This window comes from Hipposideros armiger, unplaced genomic scaffold, assembly GCF_001890085.2.
Source record: "Hipposideros armiger isolate ML-2016 unplaced genomic scaffold, ASM189008v1 scaffold_1073, whole genome shotgun sequence".
NCBI lineage: Eukaryota > Metazoa > Chordata > Mammalia > Chiroptera > Hipposideridae > Hipposideros > Hipposideros armiger.
Window position 1 is genome coordinate 12,646 of NW_017732423.1, and position 18,437 is coordinate 31,082.

At 49.4% G+C, this 18,437-nt stretch overlaps 1 protein-coding gene across 1 annotated transcript in view; it reads left to right on the forward strand.

The window, feature by feature from the left end:
- The window catches only part of DGCR2 (DiGeorge syndrome critical region gene 2), a gene marked incomplete at its 5' end in the record, with an annotated part of 30,355 nt that overhangs the window by 7,092 nt on the left and 4,826 nt on the right, over positions 1-18,437 (forward strand). Inside the window, 3 exons of the mRNA XM_019632041.1 lie at positions 7,316-7,492; positions 10,489-10,692; positions 17,584-18,091. Coding sequence (XP_019487586.1) covers positions 7,316-7,492; positions 10,489-10,692; positions 17,584-18,091 — 889 coding nt within the window. The remainder of the gene's footprint in view (positions 1-7,315; positions 7,493-10,488; positions 10,693-17,583; positions 18,092-18,437) is intronic.

The window sequence follows — 18,437 nt, forward strand, 5'->3', positions numbered from 1 at the left end:
AGCGCAATGATGGTACCAACATGGGGTAGTGAAGCAACGTCCTCCACAACTAGACTGAAGAACAAAAGGACAGAAACTTGTCTGTTCCCCTTCCCAGATTCCCCAATAAAATCTTAGGTGGAGAAAAAAAAAAGAAAGAATGAGGGCTGGCTGAGTGGCTCAATTGGTTAAGAGCTCGCGCAAGAGTGTGAGTTCTGAGCAACAGCGGTTCCATGCCCGACCCGAGCTGAGTTGCCACTGAGCTGCCAACAGGTGGCAGGATGGCTCAGCTAAAAAAAAAATAAAAAGAATGAAGTCTTACCATTTGCAACAACATGGATAGACCTAGAGAGTATTATTCTAAGTGAAATAAGTCAGACTGAAAAAGACAAATACCATATGATCTCACTTATATGTGAAATCTAAAGAACAGAATGAATGAATAAACAAAACAAATAGACTCATAGATAGAGAGAAAACACTGATGGTTGCTAGATGGGAGCAGGGTTGGGGGATGAGGGAGAAGGTGAAGGGATTAGAAAGTACAAATTGGTAGTCACAAAACATTTATGGGGATGGGAAATACAAAATGGGGAATATAATCAGAATGTTGTAAAGACTATGTGGGGTATGAGATGGGTACTGGACTTATAAGGCGGATCACTTCATAGGTTATATAAATGCCTAACTAGTGCGCTGTACATCTGAAACTAATATAATATTGAAGGGGCCGGCTGAGTGGCTCAGTTGGTTAAGAGCACGCGCTCTGAACAACAGGGTTGCCGGTTCAATTCCCACATGGGCCAGTGAGCTGCACCCGAGCTGAGCTGCCAACAGGTGGCAGGATGGCTCAGCTGGTGAGAGCACATGCTCCTAACAACAAGGTTGTCAGTTTGACTCCTGCATGGGATGGTGGGCTACGCCCACCTGCAACTAAGATTGAACACAGCACCTTGAGCTGAGCGGCCGCGAATTGCTGATGGGCGGCCAGATGGCGACTGGACTTGGTGCTGAGCTAGCTGTGCCCTCCACAACTAAGATTGAAGGACAACTTGGCTGTTCCCCTTCCCCAATTCCCCAACACTGTTTCCCTTCCCCAATTCCCCAATAAAATCTTAAAAATAGTAATAATATTGAATGTCAACTATAATTAAATATATATATGGTCACAGGATGTGAAGTACAGCATAGGGAATATAGTCAATGGTGGTGTAATTAATAGCTATGTACAGTATCAGAGGGTTAGTAGACGGGGGGGTGTTATCACTTTGTGAGGGGTTAAATGTCTAATCATATTGTTTTGTACACCTGAAACTAATAAAAAAAATTTTTTTTTAAATGAGCAAATAAAGTGTGTAGTTGACATGAACCAGAGAGGGCAGAACAAGCTTTCCAGGACAGAGAAGTTCAGAATTAGAATCCAAAACTTGAAAGAAAGCTGTTAGGCAGATAGAATTAAAATGGATGTGTGTGTGTGTGTGTGTGTGTGTGTGTGTGTGTGTGTGTGTGTGTGTGTGTGTAAGAGACAGCATGTGTATGAGAAAGAGCATGTTGCTTTTANGTGTGTGTGTGTGTGTGTGTGTGTGTGTGTGTGTGTGTGTGTGTGTGTGTGTAAGAGACAGCATGTGTATGAGAAAGAGCATGTTGCTTTTAGGATTTTATGCTGAGTTGCTTGGAAATACCAAGGTAAGATAAAGGAAATATGGCTGGTGTGGGCAGCTGAGTTCCTGCCCAGCCTGACCTTCCCTCCTGTCCCATTGTGCTGGCACAGGTTTCACGCAGACCCTAGCTGCGCCCTCTCTACTTTTCGCCCGAGCGACACTCCCCACCTTGTCGCTCATCAGTTCTCATGTATTGGGCTGCTCTTTGGGCCTCTGGCTTGAGCTTGGGTCCTGTTCTTTTTCTCAAACACATCCTAGTTCTGCTGTTGATGTCTTAAGTGTCTCCGAGGACAAGTGAGGAGTAGTGGGCCCAGGGACCCCAGGCATCTTATCTTGCTCTGTTGCCTCACTGCAGAGAGTGAAGGGACGTTGAGCTCAGGCATAGCTCACCAGTTTCCCAGCCTGGGTGACCTTGTGGCAGGTGACCAGCTGTGTCTGCACATAGGGAGTGAAGGTGCAGTTAGGATTCCTGTCGAGAAGGGAAAGGGCCCTGGGGAGCCGGCTTCCCTGGAAAGTCAGGGCCCCACAGGGCAGCGGGTGATGAGCCTGGCTCCTGGGAAGGGGCAGGTCGCATAGGTGGGGCTGCAGAAGCCCCAGCAGCGTGGGGAGCTCACCCACCGACCCTTGCTCCTGTGTTAGGATGTCACCCCCTTCTTGTGTCTCCCGAACGTCCTACTGAAAGCACCACCCACATTCTAAAACTTCGTAGGAGTATTTAGATTTCCCACAGGACTAGTTGACAAATAAATGGAAACAGCTTTTGTGTTTCCAGGCCCCAAAGTCATGGTGTGCCTTGCAAAGGATAATTCTCCTAGTGATTCTTCATCTGCCCTAATCACAGCTGTCGGAAGTGAATCCTAAGCCAGAGCCCCTCACCCTGGCAGAGGGTGCTGGCCTCCAGTACAGTGTAAACTATCCTGAACATGGTTATCTTTTTGACACTGGTAGCTCTCAAAAGAGAAATCATGAGTCTGTGTGGCATGACAGCATGTTCTGAACTGGGGGGCAGGGGGACCTTCATCTGTGGTATGAGAACAGCAAGGACCCTCGGTGGGCTCTAATGGGCACACTTGTCTTCGTGGCTCCACTGGGGCATGAGGAGAGTGACTTGAAATTTATAAAAAGATGAATGAGTATGTCAGCACTGGCAGGAGTGGCTCGGTGTGTGAGGGGCCCCGAGGCAAGAGTGGGGTGCCTACACAGGCAGTGCTGTGGGACCCTGACATCGACAGCTACGTGGTACAGCGTGCTACAGGCTGCTTGTGCCTGCTTAAATGGACTTGGGAATTCTGTTATGGATTTAAGTAGTGGCCACAAAATGAATGTGTGGATAAAAAAGATTTCTCTATAAAAGGTCTGGCCTGGACACTTGACATAGCTCAACATCATGAGTTGTTCTGGATTCAAAGAAATTAAAGAAACATAAAACCAGGTGTAGCACATGAATCTTGATAGCATCCTGGATTGGGAGGGGAGTTATAAAAAAACTATTGGGGGACAGTGAGGGAAATTAGATGTGGGTTTGTAGTAGAGAGTGACTTGATTTTCTTAGCTGTGATTGTGTGATTTTAGGAGATGCCTACCTATGTGCAGGGTGTGATGTCTGCAGGGGGAGGTACTCCCCAGAGGAGGGGGAGAGAAAAACCAAACTGCAGGATGGTCAGTGTTGAGGCTACATGGGGGATTTATTTACTCTGTGTATTTCAAAATTTCCATATTAAAAGTATTTTAAAAGATTTCTGCTAAGAATCTGCAGAGTGAGGAGAATACTGAGAACACAACCCGGAGCAAATATGAAAATGGCAGAACCCACTGTCCTGCCCCTGGGAGGAGCCCTTTGCCAGATGCGACCTGGTGCAAAATGGGAACAAGCTGGGTGTGAGAGGTCGGATGTATCACAAAGATAGTGTGAAGTGTGTTTAAATCTTTTGTCAAGCAATGATGAGCCCTTCCCTCAGACAAGATTGTACCAGAGAATATTAGCTAATGGTAGTAGGAAGCCATCATGGGAAGACATTTAAAAATGTTTATTTCAGCTACATGTCCAACTTTTTCCTGTATGTGTACATGGAATGTATTGGCACAATAGTGAGTGAGTGATGCTATCTGTGTACACATACTTCTTATACATATATGAGGCACTCCCCGTGTACATTTTACGTTTGGAGCTCTGAGCAGGAGAAGGCTCCTCAGGGCCTTTGGGATCGCACTTGCACACACGCGCACACACACGCACACATGCACAGACACACGCCTCTCCCCCAGGAGAGAGGCTCTGCCTCTGGGTCTCTGTGTGCCAAGTTCATCAGCCCTGCCCTGGGGTGCTAAGACTTTGAGGATGTGACTGCACCCAGATCCTGGCATGCCCTGGAGGCCGAGAGTGGCCACCGCCAGAGAACATGGGGCTGTCTTTTCTATAACATTTGTGCCCAAAGTTTGAAAACAAATCTGTGTTGTCTAGAGAGAATCATCTACATTTTCCCACAAGACTCCCCCTTATCATTACTGTTAACAGTGTCACTTCAGTTTTTGGTTATTATAGTTTATATTTATTGTAAAATATAAAAATGGAAGCATGCTGTGTGTTTGATGTGTCCACATGTTGTGTAACTTGCTTATTTAAGGTACCATGGGCAGCTTTGCTCCCCTTGTTCACCCCATATCTTGCGTGTGCACCTCGAAGGGCTCCTTTCACAGGAGGCTGAGTTGAGGGGTATTAGTTAAGAAGCCCTTCTTGGCCCTCGTGCTCACACCCCAGGAGGACGTGACCCTGTTGTGTGCCCTGATCCATCCCAGACCTGCCCTTGGGACCTCAGATCCAGAAGCCTCTGTCAGCAGTGAGGGAGGGACCATGGAGGGAGGGCCAGGGCTCAGGCTGGCCTAGCAGCTGTTAGAGGGCACAGTGCAGACACTACCCTCTGGGCAAGGTGACCATCAGACTAGAGTGGGGTCAGGCTGCGATTCTGCTAAGGGAAGGCAGCCCTGAGAATGAGGTAGCTGCCTCCAGGAGCAGGGCATTTGTGAGGATCCACAAGCCCCTGGGGGACCCAGGGCAGGCTCCCTCTGTGGGTGCTGCAGTACCAAGACAGGAAAGGATGTCATGCCTCAGGGCTGGGGGGAGTGGGGTTCTTCCAAGCTGAGGGAACAAGGGGACAAAGACACAGAAGTGGGAGTGGCTACCTGATGGATGTGCAGGAGGAGATGTGAGGGCAGAGGAAACTGTAGGGGTCTGCAGATAGGAGATGGCACAGTGCCTGCATGGCTCCTGGGGTGACCCTGCGATGCCTTTCTGCAACATGCGGGTCCTTCAGGCAGAACAGGATGTTGAGGGCGGGGGCTGTGAGGAACTAGTGGCAGGCCCTGGAGAGGAATCTGCTGGAGCTGGAGACTTAGGGGTCCTCCCTGACACCTCTCACACCTCACACCCTTTCATACACGTCCAGATCTCAGAACTTGTCCCCAGGTGGCAGCTACCAGATCTAATGTCACTCACCTGTATTACCGTCTTGGTGTCTTTGCTCCCACCCTCACCCACCCCAGTCTCCTCACAAGGCTGCATGAGGGTCCTCTACTCCTCTGCCCCTCACTGTTTGTGGCTCTCCTCCCACAAAAGCACAGTCCTCACCAAGACCTGCAGCACCCTTTCTGCCCTCTGCCCCCACCACCCTCCCAGCCCATCTTTCCAGCCACAGGGCTGTCTGCTCTTGCCACGGGCCACTTTTGCTCCCACTGAAGCCCTCCCTGGACCACTGCTTCCTGGCTCAGGGCTCACTCCTGTACAGTGCAGGGGAAGGGAACATAGCCAGCCTGGTCCTGGCTAGTGCCTGGGACCAGCTCAGGGTTTAGGTGGAGCCTGCTGTGCTGGCCGCCTGGGCTGCATGAACAGTGGCATTTATGGTGAACACCTGCTTTCCTCAGCAAGTCTGGAATTGTGGAACCCAGGTGGCTTCCCTGGGCAGAAACGTCATGTGTTGCAGCACTGCTGTCACCTTCCTGCTGGGAGGGGGAGCACTGGGGAAGCCTGGCCTGGCTTCCGCCAGACTCTGCCTGAGCAGTCCCTTCCCTTGCTGCTGGTGCGTCTTGCCTGCATCACTATAATAGATCTTAGCCATGACTATGGCTAGATGCAGGGTCCCTGGGGTCCTTGCAAAGCAGTGAGCCTGTGGCTAGTGTGGGACCCCCAACACAAGGAGTATCAGGAATGTCGGTAACCCTCTCGCCCTCCATTCCGTGCGCCCATGTCTCTGCTCTGAGGCCTGCCTTCACCTCCATGTTCCAGCTTCTTTTTTCTATAGCAGCCATGACCTTCCGATATCACATATGTTTCACTTATTCTGTTGTTCATCACCTGTCTCCACCCTTTACACCCCCACTCAGATGTCAGCTCTACAGGGCACGGATCTTTGCTTTCTGTTGTTGCCCGGTCTACTTCAAGTGTCTTTTTACAGGATTGGGGCTTGCCAGTATTTGTTGAATCGTGGGAGAGAGTGATTAGGAAGCTATGTTAGATTCCTGGGGCTTAGAAGAGAGGCTTAGAGGTTCGTGGCCCCCGCCTCCAACACCACTGCACCCCCACCCTGGGCTGTGAGGGAGCTGGTTTCTGATCGCCTCATCCCCAGCTTGGAAGGCAGGAGCTGAGTAGATGACAGAGCCTTCCTGGAGCTGGGAGTGGATCCCAGGGAGCCAGCGTGTTCCAGGAGTTCACGGCCAGCTGCTGCTCCGGGGTGGGGGCACAATTCTGCCTGAATTGTGTATTCCTGGCAGGTGCAGTGGCGCCTTTTCAAGAACTTCTCCATTTGTCAGTCAATACAGCATTATGAGAGAGAATCTTCCCCTCTTTTCCCCTATTTATTTGTTCATTTTGATCTGTATGAACTCATACATATGTTATAACCCATTACTTCACTCTTCATGTTGTTGGTCTACTTTTTTTTTTTTTAAGATTTTATTGGGGAATTGGGTGGAGGGGAACAGCATTGGGGAGCTGGGGAAGAGGAACAAACAAGTTGCTATCCTTTTGTTCTTCAGTCTAGTTGTGGAGGACGTCGCTTCACTGGCCCATGTTATTATTATTGCTCTCTTCCCGGGTGAGGCAGTCGCTCGCCGGCCATTGGTCGGCTGCTCACGGCAGCTCACGAAAGCCCATGCCCGCTGCCAGGCAGCCCCACTGCAGCCTACGCCATCACCAGCGACTCATGGCAGCCCAGCTCCAGGTTGAGCTGTTGTTCACCATCTTAGCTGTAGAGGGCAGTGTCACTGGCCCTCATGTGGGATCTGAACCGGGACCCTGCTGCTCAGAGCTGGCATCCCAAGCCAACTCCTATCCTAACCAATGCGTCACTCGGCCAGCCTTGTTCGTCTACTTTTAAACATCTCCGGCTCAGTATAGTCTGCCTCTGGCTCTCGGCACAGTATGACTTTTTCGTGTGCTTGCCTCTCTTGCTTCACAGGAGGGGAGCCCCTATAAGCTGAGTACCCAGACCCACTTTCAGAGGAGCTGGGCGAGGTTGTGAGTGAATGAATGCAGTAACCACAGTACATCTAGCACTTAACAGTGCACGAGTTCTTTGATTGATGGTCCAGTCTAGGGTGGGCTTTGGTCTCTGTGAAGACTGAGCATGTTTGGGATGTTGACATATTCTAATGGCCAGCCCTTTCTTTTGTCTCTCCCAAAGGTTCCTCAGAGGTGCTCCTGCCCCCAGACCCCATCTTCGCGTCAGCCATGTCTGAAAGTGACAATGTGTTCTGCGCCCAGCTCCAGTGCTTCCACTTCCCCACCCTCCGCCACCACGATCTGCACAGCTGGTATGCCGAGAACTGCTACGAGAAGTCTTCGTTTCTGTGTAAAAGAAGTAAGCCATCTCGAGTGTGACTCCTAGTGAGCTGTAAGGAACGGTGCTTCTCAGGAGAATGTGGCTTTCTCATTTCTGGACCTTGATGTCAACCTTGAGTAGACTTAACCTGTTTTATAGCGTGCAGCATGTGTACTGTGCCTGGCTCACACCTTACTCTGAAGGCGCACAGGTGCTTGGAGGGTGAAGGCAAGAGCCTGGGCTGGGACCCAATGCTGACGTGAACCTGCCTGGCCTGCTGCTTAACTCTGTGACCTGGGCAGCAATTGTCATCTCTGGCCCTCATTTCTCTTTCCCAGGATAGAGGCGATAATTCCTGTCCTCCCCAGTAATTCCTGTCTTCCCCACCTCAGTGTTGTTAGGACACTAGATGAGAATGATAATGGGAGTACTTGCCAAATATCGTGGTGCCTCGGAGCCTCTGACTCCCTTGGTCACCTCCCCCTGCTCTCTGCAGACCTGGGCCAGAGGTTCCCCCTCCTCATTCTGTGGTGTCACAGATCTTCCCCTGTCCCTCTGCCAGCTCTCTCATTCCACATGGAGGTCTCTTCCAGCTTTGGGGGCTCAGTGTGGTTGTGCTGGCCAAGGGCAGGGCTCCCTCACCTCCCCCAGTCCCCTCTGCCGTGGGTGGAGGGTGGAATCACCCCCAGATGCAGCCAGTGAGGCAGGAGCAGGTTGTTCAGTTTCCATGTGCTTAGAGATTTTCCTCTTGTCTCCTGTTACTGGTTTCCAGTTTGATTCCATTATGGTCAGAGAGTAACTTCTGTATGATAACAGTTATTTTAAATTTGTTGAGGTATGTTTTATGCCTCCAGGATACTGTCTTGGTGAATGTTACGGATGCTTCAAAAAAATGTGTTTTCTAAAAAAAAAAGTTTCTGCTGTTGGGTCAGGGAGAGAGCGAGCATATGTGTGAGAATTAGAGCCTCTTGGTTGATTGTGATGTTCTGTATCAATGATACAGATATTCTGTATCATTGCCGATGTTGTCTAGGAATTCTGTGGATTGTTGAAAGGGAGGTGTTGAAGTCTACAAATAAAATTGTGGAGTTGCCTATTTTCTCCTTTTAGTTCTATGAGTTGTTTCACAAGCTGTCCTTTTGACATTTCCCCATCATTCTTTGAGCATTTCCAGGTTCATCTTATACTCTTCTGGAATCAACGTTTTCTCCAAGGAGCCTTAGAGGACCTGTGCACTACTTATGCTCATTGCTTTTAGGTCATCTCAGTGCCCAGAGCTAAGGTGTATGCGTGCATATGCGTGTTTGTATACAGATAGTGGGTATAGATTTTAAATACTGATTTAGTTTTTTTAATGTTTATAGACATAGTCAAGTTTTCTAGTTATTTTTTTATTCAGTATTGCTAAATCATTTATCTAGAGCATTGCCCATACAATCTAAATTTTCTAATTCATGGTTACAAAGTTCTCTCAGCATTCTCTTACAATTTCTTAAAGCATTTGTATGCCTGTCATCATGACCTCCTTTTGACTTCTAATATTATTTATATTTTCTTCCTTTCTTCTTGCTCAGTCTTGCTTAGGGTTTTGCCTCTGTGGTTCATCTTTACAAAGAACCAGCTTTAGGTGATAATTGATTCTCAGTGTTCTGTATCTGTTTTCTGTGCCATTAATTTCTGCTGCCAATGTCTGTCCTTTTACCTAATGATAATTAGGTTTATTCTTTTCTTTTTCTGACTTCTAGAGTTAGATTCTTAACTTTTTAATTTTTAGTTTTTCTAATATGAGGCATTTAAGGTTCAGTTTTCCCTATCATTCATTCATACATACATACATACATACATACATACATACATACATAGAATAAAGTGCCAAATCTTAAGTGCAAGTTTGATGAATTTGTACGCATGTGTAACCACGTCCCAGATCAAGCTGTGGAATTTCCCCATGCTCCAGAAGAAGCCTCTGGGCCCTACATTGTCAATATATTTACCCCCTTCCAGGAAGCCGTTCTATCACAGGTTAATCCTAGATTATACACTGTATTTACTGATGGTCTCTAATTTAATGTTGTGTCTCAAGTGTACTGTGGTCAGATAACATGATATTTATGTTCTTTTTTCTTTGTTGGCGTTTGTTCTGTGGCCTTAAAATTGGGTTCATTTTTGTTACTGTTCCATGTGTGCTTGTACTCTTGGCTGTAGGATTCTCTGTATGTCTGTTAACTCAGGCTTATTGATTGTATTGCTCAAATCTTTTTGGCTACATGATATGTCAGTTGTTGAAAGGTGTGTTATAATCTCTCACTATGGATGTTGATTTCATCCATTCTTTCGTGATATTCTCTAATTTTAGCTTTATCTGTCTTAAGATCGTATTATTGAGGACGTGAGCCCTTATCATTATTATATCTTCTGGTAAATTGAACCTTTTTATCATTATATAATGGTGCTTTTCATCCATAGGAGTTTCTGTTTGTTTTACATAAAGTCAACTCTTCCAGTGGCAGCTGTAAAATGGTGTTAGGAGAACATGCTTAATCATCAGATAGCCAGAGTGTTAATCCAGGTTTGGCCTTAAGCAAGTTTCTTGAGCTCTGTGCTTGAGTTTCACAGTGTGTGTGTCTCAGTAGTGGACTGAGTGGGCTGTCTTCCCAAGCACAACAAGCAGCTTCTTGGAAAACTCATTTGAGACACATTCTGATTTTAAAATGATTAATACACATGGCATCTGCATCTTAGAATTGAACTCTCATAATTAAACTGGTTAAGCAACTTAAAAACAAACACTTCTCCACAGGCCTTCTCATGGAGTCTGGCACTCTCCAATGTCCTAACTGTCCCCGCTTGTGGCTTGGTGTGCCCTGGCCAGGTGTGCTTTGTCCTAACAAGGTGCTGTAGTGACTTCTCTTGCACAGGCTCACAGGAGGGTTCTCGGGTCCATCTTGCCAGCTTCTCTGTTGTCATGTTCATGGGGAAAGGCAGGGCTGGTTTTGCTGGTAACATGTATGTGTGCTTCTATGTGCCTTTTGCAGATCAAACGTGTGTAGACATCAAGGACAACGTGGTGGATGAAGGGTTCTACTTTACCCCCAAAGGAGACGACCCGTGCCTGAGCTGCGCCTGCCACAGAGGAGAGCCAGAGATGTGCGTGGCTGCCCTCTGCGAGCGGCCCCAGGGCTGCCAGCAGTACCGCAAGGATCCCAAGGAGTGCTGCAAATTCATGTGCCTGGACCCAGGTGAGACTGGTGGGTCATGAGTCAGCTCCTTTCAGGGCCATAGGCTACGTGGCCTATTGCTTCCTCGGTGGCGGGGACTTTTAAGAGCTCATGGCACATGGCGTAGCAGCAGTGACAGTGTTTGCTCACAGACTCTCATAGGCTTTGATGGGCAACTACTCTAGTGAGCATGTGTGTCACATGCTCCTCTAAGTGCCACCTTGCAAGTTGGCTCATTTCAACTTTCAGGTAACAGGTATCACTTACTGATGAACTTGAGTGTGGCTATATGTTCACAAATCAGCTGGAACTGATGGTTTTAGACCTTTTTCCTCTCCTATTAAGACTCAGAGCAAGACTTCCAACTTACGTCCCCATTTGAGCACTTCCTATTTTCTGAGTATGGTGATGTGGAGGGTAATGACAATTTTCATGGCTTATAGTCATCAGTTTTTACTGTTAGAACCTTTAAGGAAAAGATTAAGTGTTACTGTCAGTTTCAGGATAAAACTCCCCACTAGGTGGTGCTTTGCATGCGGACACCGTGCAGGCATGTGGTCTGTGGGCGACCTTCCTTCCACGTCTACAAAAAGAACAGCAAGTGGGCTTCTGTTCTGTAGGACCGACAGCACGCATCGGACTCTGTATAGTATGCTGGCTCATTCTGCACACTAGTGCAGTTGGCATCTCTGTGTGAATTCATCATCTCAGGAGAAACGTAAATCCAAAGCATGAATTTGTGTCTTTGTTGGCAGCCACAGTATGAGAGAGTGACGTGGGCATGGATTTGTGGAAGCCCCTGGGTCCAAGAAAAGCAGCTTGGGTGGGTTGTGATGTCCGTCTCCGTCCCTTGGGCCCCCATGGAAGAGAGGCTGGTTTGCCTAGTGCTAGTGGGAGGAGAGCCAGAGCTGATGTGTGAGAGCCTCAACAACAAGAGCTGTCCCCCAGTGGAGAGTTTTCAGTGTCCCTGCATACCAGTAGGGCTGCTGGCAAGAGAGCAGAGCAATGTCAGGCTGCCTGAGGCTCAGCAGAAGCAGGTGCTCTGATACGTGTCCCATCAAAGGTGTACAGTCGGCCGTGGAGAGTGCAGAGGCCATGTATGACTAGAGGTATTCAAGGATGACCAGTCTGTGGGTATATGTGGACTGTGGAGCCCACCCAGCCCTGAGGACTTCTCAGTACAACAGGGTGCTCGGGGCATCAAGGCAAAATGAGAGCTGCCTGCAGGCCACTCTCCTGTGCAGCCAGAGCAACTTAGCCAGGGCCTCGCCCTGCCCCTTGCTGCAGCCTTGCTTTTGCAGGCTCCTGACAGCCTCACACGCCAAGTGCCTTCTCCTGGGAAGTGCCCACACTGCTCCAAGGATGGCAGTGCTGCCACCAAAACTGAGAAAGTGTCCCCTTTAACAAAGCAAACATGTCTCCTCTCACCACTCTGTTCAGGGTTGTACAGCATGTCAAGGGCAGTGCCAGAAAATGGAAGGACGTCCAGACAAGAGTGAAGAAGTGAAACCATCCCTCTTTGCAGATAACATAATTATCAGCATAGAAAATCCCAGAGGATCTACAGGAAACTAATAAGTGTGGTTAGCAAGGTCTCCAGATATAAGGTCAATATACAAAAATCTGTTGTATTTACATATGCTACCTGTAAACAGCTGGAAATAGAAATTTTAAGAAGAGTACCATATATGATAGCACCAGAAAGCATGAAATATTTAGGTATAAATCTTAAAAAATATGTTCATTATCTGTATGCTACAAATGATAAAGCACTGATGAATGAAATCAAAGGTGTAAATAAAAGGAGAGAGATACCATGTTCTTGGATCAGTGTAGTCCCAACCAAAATTCCAGCATACTTTTTTGTAGACATTGATAAGCTAAAATGTATGTGGAAAGGCAAAGGGATTAGAATAGCCAAAATGGTTTTTAAAAAGAATAAAGTTGGAGGGTTCATGGTACCTGATTTAAAATTACTATACAGTCATTACAGTTAAAACAGTGTGGTATATGCAAAAGAATAAACACATAAATCAGTGAAACAGAATAGAGAGTCTAGAGATACTCCCACGTTTACATGGTCAACTCTATCTAACAAAGGTACAAAGGTGATTCAGTGGAAGAAGGGTAGTCTTGCAACACATGTTGCTAGAACAACTGGATGTCCATATGCAAAAAAAAAAAAAGTATGAACCTTACACTATACCTCCTGCTATATATAAAAATTAACTCAAAATGGTTATAGACCTACCTGTAAAACCTTATAAATTATAAAACTTCTAGGAGAATACGTATGCTCTAAAAAAAATTCAAGTGCTTTAAAAGAAAAATAAACACAGGAGGAAAATCTTTGTGACTTTGGGATAGGCAGCATGTTTAGATATGACATCAAAAGAATGACCCACAAAAGAAAAATTGATAAATTAGACTTCATTAAAATTGAAATCTTCCACTCTTTGAAAGATAATTAAGGAAATGAAAAGATAAACCACCATCTGAGAAAAAATATTTGCAAAACACAAATCAGACAAAGGTCTTGTGTTCAGATATGTAAGAACTCTAAAAACTCAATAATAAGAAAACAAAGTATCCTATTAAAAATGGGCAAAAGAGGGCCAGCGGAGTGGCGTGTTGGTTAAGAGCTGGCTTGGGACACCAGCTCTGAGCAGCAGATCCCTGGTTCGGATCCCACATGAGGGCCAGTGACACTGTGCCCCCTACAGCTAAGATGGTGAACAACAGCTTGACCTGAAGCTCGGCTGCTGTGAATCACTGGCGACTGCATAGGCTGCAACGGGGCTGCAGTGGGCTGCCATGGGCTACCATGTGTAGCCAGCAGCCAGCGTGAGCTTCCAAGAGCCGCTGTGAGCTGCCAAGAGCCATCATGAGCGGCCGTCCAGAAGCCGGCAATCAATCTGCCTCAGCCAGGAAGAGCGCAATGATAATAACAACATGGGCCAGTGAAGCAACGTCCTCCACAACTAGACTGAAGAACAAAAAGGACAGCAGCTTGTCTGTTCCCTTCCCCCAATTCCCCAACGCTGTTCCCCATCCCCCCAATTCCCCAATAAAATATTAAAAAAAAAAAAATGGGCAAAAGATTTAAAATGATACCTCACCAAAGAAAATACAGGATGGCAGCCAAGCACTTCAAAGGATGTTCAACAGTGGTCATTAGAGAAACAAATTGAATCCACATGGGGTACCACACTTAATAGAAAGCTAAAACAACAACTGACAACTCCATGTGCTAGCTAAGTCGGGGGGAGACTGCATTTCTCCCATTGCTCTCCCCTCCCTTTGCACGGGTGCTCTGGGGCAGCCTGAGCCTGCAAGGCTTGGAGAGGTGAGGTGCCCGGCTGTGCAGCAGCCAATAGCAGAACACATGTTGGGACCCAGGACACCAACCTCATTTCCGCTGAGCTTCTGCCCCACCTGCTGTCTCCAGCAGAGATTTGGAGCTGTTTCCATATAACCAAGTTCAGTGACATGGTGGATGGAGCTCTTCACACCCAGGCTGGGGAGGAACAGGGATGACCCAGACAGACCAAAGGTCAAGTCAGGTGGACTTCAGGGCACCTTCAGTTCTAACAGCATCTACTCCAGCAGGATGTGTCCTCTGTCTGGGGTCCAGGGCTAGCTAGAGACCAGCAGCTCAGAAGACAGCCTTGCCTGGTACAGTCCAGAGTTCCTGGAGGGACCAGCCATGTTAAGGGTTCCCAGAGACCCCTGGGCTGGCCTCTGGCTTCTGGGACGGCAGTCTCCTTTGTGTCTGACTGTTGGTGGCTTGGTTCTAGGACCACTGTGGAGGGTTGGTCAGGGATCTTGACCATGTCCTTGAGTTTATTTTAGAACTAATTAAGAGTTAATTATTGCAAAGGGGCTGCTACTTAAGGTGCCACCCTGGGATCTCTGAGCTGGCCACCAATTAACAGACATGTCAGCAGCCCCCTAGGCTGGTGGACTTCCTCCCAAGGACAGGGATGTAATGTTCCCTTGAAATTGGAAGAGGATCAGAGGCATCACAAAAAGCAGCTAATTGGTGAGAGGATGTATCCTTTCTGCATGTTTGCTTCTCAATTGTTGTTAGCAATAAATGCAGCATTTGAGGGGAGCTTTCTGGCCCTGTTGGTGGAGGGAAAAAGTGAGCTCTGGCCATCTGCAGGGCCACAGAGAGGGCTGGGCAAGTAGGCATGGCACGAGGGCCCTAGGAGCCTGGCCTCGCACACACGGAAACCATGTTGACCGTGAAATGTCTAGGGCTAGTAGTTGGGGAACTGCCCGTGTGGCTGTTGCAGAGGTGGGAGTGATAGTCCTTGGCCCTCCGCCCATGCAAAGTCCTCCTGCTTCCAAGGGCTGCAGGTCACTCCTCCCTCTGATGCCTCCCTGCTTCTACCCTAGGCCTGGGAAGGTATTCCCAGGGCGACTTTCTGGTTTTCTGACTTGGTGCTAGTGGCCCATCTCCTCTAAGTTGGAGCACCTGGAAATGGCCATCACTTCATAGGCACTCGGCCAATACAATTTCTGTTTCTTCACACCTCGTCCCACGGGCATCACCTCAGCAGCCCCGTAGTGAGCACCCGAGCAGCCCCAGTGTGTGCCAGGGCAGAACAGGGTGTCTGCACCTCAGCACTGTTGACATTTTGGGCCAGACACTGTCCCGTGGGGCTGTCTTGTACACAGCAGGATGTTTAGCAGCATCCCTGGCCTCTACCCAGATGACAGCAGCACCTCCACACTACCACCCTACAAAAGTGCCTCTAGACATTGTTAGATGTACTGTGTGGTTGGAGTGTAGGGGCCATGACAGAGCGCCCTCTAGCTGCGGCCCCAGTGAGCTTAGGCAGAAGGATAGCATTGGCCGGGACTTAGCAGTGCTGGGCTGGAAGGTGAAGCCAGTGCCGCCCACGGAGCTAGGCCTTGGGACCCCACTGCCTCTGCCCCGAGATGTTGGGTGCAGGCCAAGCTCCAGCCCTGTGCTGAAGCTGCCATGGAACACCAGGGCCTCCATCACTGAGCTGGCCAACAGCAGGGACACGAGTTCAGCCTGCCCAGCCTCACTTGTGTGGGGACTGTGGCCCAAGGTAGAGATGGAACAGGGTGAGCAGGCCACCAGCATCTCAGGGTCATCTGTGTGAGGACTTGCTCCTGTGTGTCCCTCCTCCCAATCCCTCGAGATCATGAGTGCCAAAGTCGAGCCCTTGGCAATGCTGGGCACATGATCCAGTATCCCCTGGGCTCCCCACCAACACAGATGGTTGGTAGAAGTGGGGTATGTGGAGGTCAAAAATTAGAACAGCTACTGACAGGCAAGGGGAGGACAGGGTCTGTAAACAGGGGCTCCAGGTGAACCCAGCCTCCACATGTGAGCACTGCTGGGTGCTGAGGAGGGTTCTGGAAACACCCTGATGGAGCCCAGGTCTGAACTGGGGCCAGTCACATGGCTCCGCTGAGCCTTAGTTCCCTCTATAGAGGGACATTTGTCTTCTCCTGTAGGGTTGTGGTGAGAAATCGGGGAGGTGCCAGATACACATTCCTGACCCCTATTGTGGCTTCCAGGGGCTCACACCCCTGCAATAGGGTTGGGTGAGAGGACAGCAGGCATGGGGGTCTCCAGGGAAGACTGAAGGAGACAGGCGCCCCCTGGACGGGCAGAACAGGAAGCTCCATGGCCCCTTAACCCCACACTCGCCAGCAGAGGTGTGGCCAGGCTGTGGCATTGGCCTGGTGTTCCATGCACGCCGTGAAAGTCAGCATGTGTGTTTGTGAATGCCCACCTTCCCGTCTGTGCCCAGAGCTGGTTTCAGATGGGTAAGGGTGATTTCTCTGCCATGATTTAAAGACTGAGGTGACAGGCTCATTCACAGCTATGGTTGAGTCTCATTTGTAAGACCAGGCCCTGAGCTGAGCGTCCTTCCCCAGCAGCCACTCCTAGCCCATCAGTGAAGCATGTCAATCCAAGTCCAGAATGGATCCTGCTGTCACTTCTCACCTTTGTTACCACCCCCAGTCCAGGCCACTGTCATTTCCTGCCCTGGGTGCTGCGGGCACCTCCTCGCCGTCTTCTCCAACACTCCCATGCTCCTGCAGCGGCTTCCTGTCACATGAGAATAAAACAGGGAGACCCAGCCCCGGCCAAGTCGTGCACGGGTCCCCTGCCCTCAGTTCCTCCCCGTGTCCATCTTGGGAAGGCCTCCCCTGCCACCGCCTCACAGAACACACGCCCTGCTCACTTCTGATCCTTTTACCCTGCTCCATTGTGTTGGGGCACTTGACGTAATTGAGAACGTATGGTGTTACTGGCACACGTGTGGAAGCTCAGTGAGGAGAGGGGCATGGACACATTCTCGGTTTGTCTTCCGGACACTCAGAATTGCCTTGAGAAGGAGGGTGTGTACTCGGCACCAGGAGAAAGGTGTGTGGCCTCTGCAGGGGGTCGCTGCGGCTCCTGGGCCTGCAGAGTGTGTCTGTCGCTTGCTGTCTTAGAAATGCCCATTGTGGAAGAAGATGGCTTCCTTGCTCACCGGCAGTTCTGGGCATTTTCACACAGTAGTCATCTGAGACCCTCAGCTCTTGAAGGAAGGTGCCAAGTCATCCAACACAGATGATCCAGGGGGAGGCCAGGTGGCCTCTCTGATGAGGAAGATGGGGTCCCCATGATGTGCATGGCCCGTGTCATATTAAAAGATTTTTCCTGGCCTTGCTCTGCTCTACTGTGGTGTTCTCACAGTATCCTTGATTCTAAACTGTTTCATTTCTGCTGTCTATTCTAAGATTGAATTGGGAAGCAAGTTGCCTTGTCCACATAGTTGTGTGGTGGTGGAAGGCCATGGCCTTCTCATAACACTAAGCACCTAGGGTCAGGACCTCCTTTTCTGAGAGCAGCGGGGTTCCTTCCTTCTCCACTAACAGATGGGAACAGCCTGTTCGACTCCATGGCCAGTGGGATGCGTCTGATCGTTAGTTGCATCTCCTCCTTCCTCATCCTGTCCCTGCTGCTTTTCATGGTCCACCGACTGCGCCAAAGGCGCCGGGAGCGCATCGAGTCCCTGATTGGAGCAAACTGTGAGTGCTGCTGGCCCCTGGGTGTGCCTCCAAGGGGAGTGGGGGCATGGGAAGCAGGAAGGGGAGGACATGATGGAGGCTGTGTGCTCAGACATGTGCCCAGCATTGCTCCAGAGCGCCCTTGCCCCACCCCCCCACCTGCTCCTGGGCTGACCGCACACCTGGGGCACTGGAGGAGCTATCCAAGGGACCAGAAATCAGACCACGGGCATGGGAGGGAGGGTGCCCTTGCAGTACCAGCTGACCCTGGGCCTCCTGCTGGGAAAAAAAGCAGCAGATGTCCTTGGCCACTAGGCAGCCTAGAGTATGGCTTGCCCTCCTCAGCCCAATTTGCCTGCAGCAGTCCATGCCCCCAGTAGAGCTTCTGAAATCACCACTGTCTCAGTGAGCAAGTCAGGGCTCTCCAGTCTCATGTGGGGCTGGGTGGGACAGGTGCAAGCAGGTAGGGGAGGGCTCAGAATCAAGATAGCAAGAATGCTGAGGGACTGTGCTGGCTTTGGTTAGGGGCTTCGGGGCATCCCAGGGAGCCCAGGTCAGGTCTGGAGTGCCCCACATCTCTGTGGGCCAGCAGTGTTCTTCCCAAGACCCTCCTCAATTTTCACTGAGCCGCAGGGTGGGCAGAACTCCAAGGCACTCGTGGGTTAGAAACCCAGAAACATGTTAGAGCTAGAAGGATGTGGCAAGGGCTGGAACACAGCAGG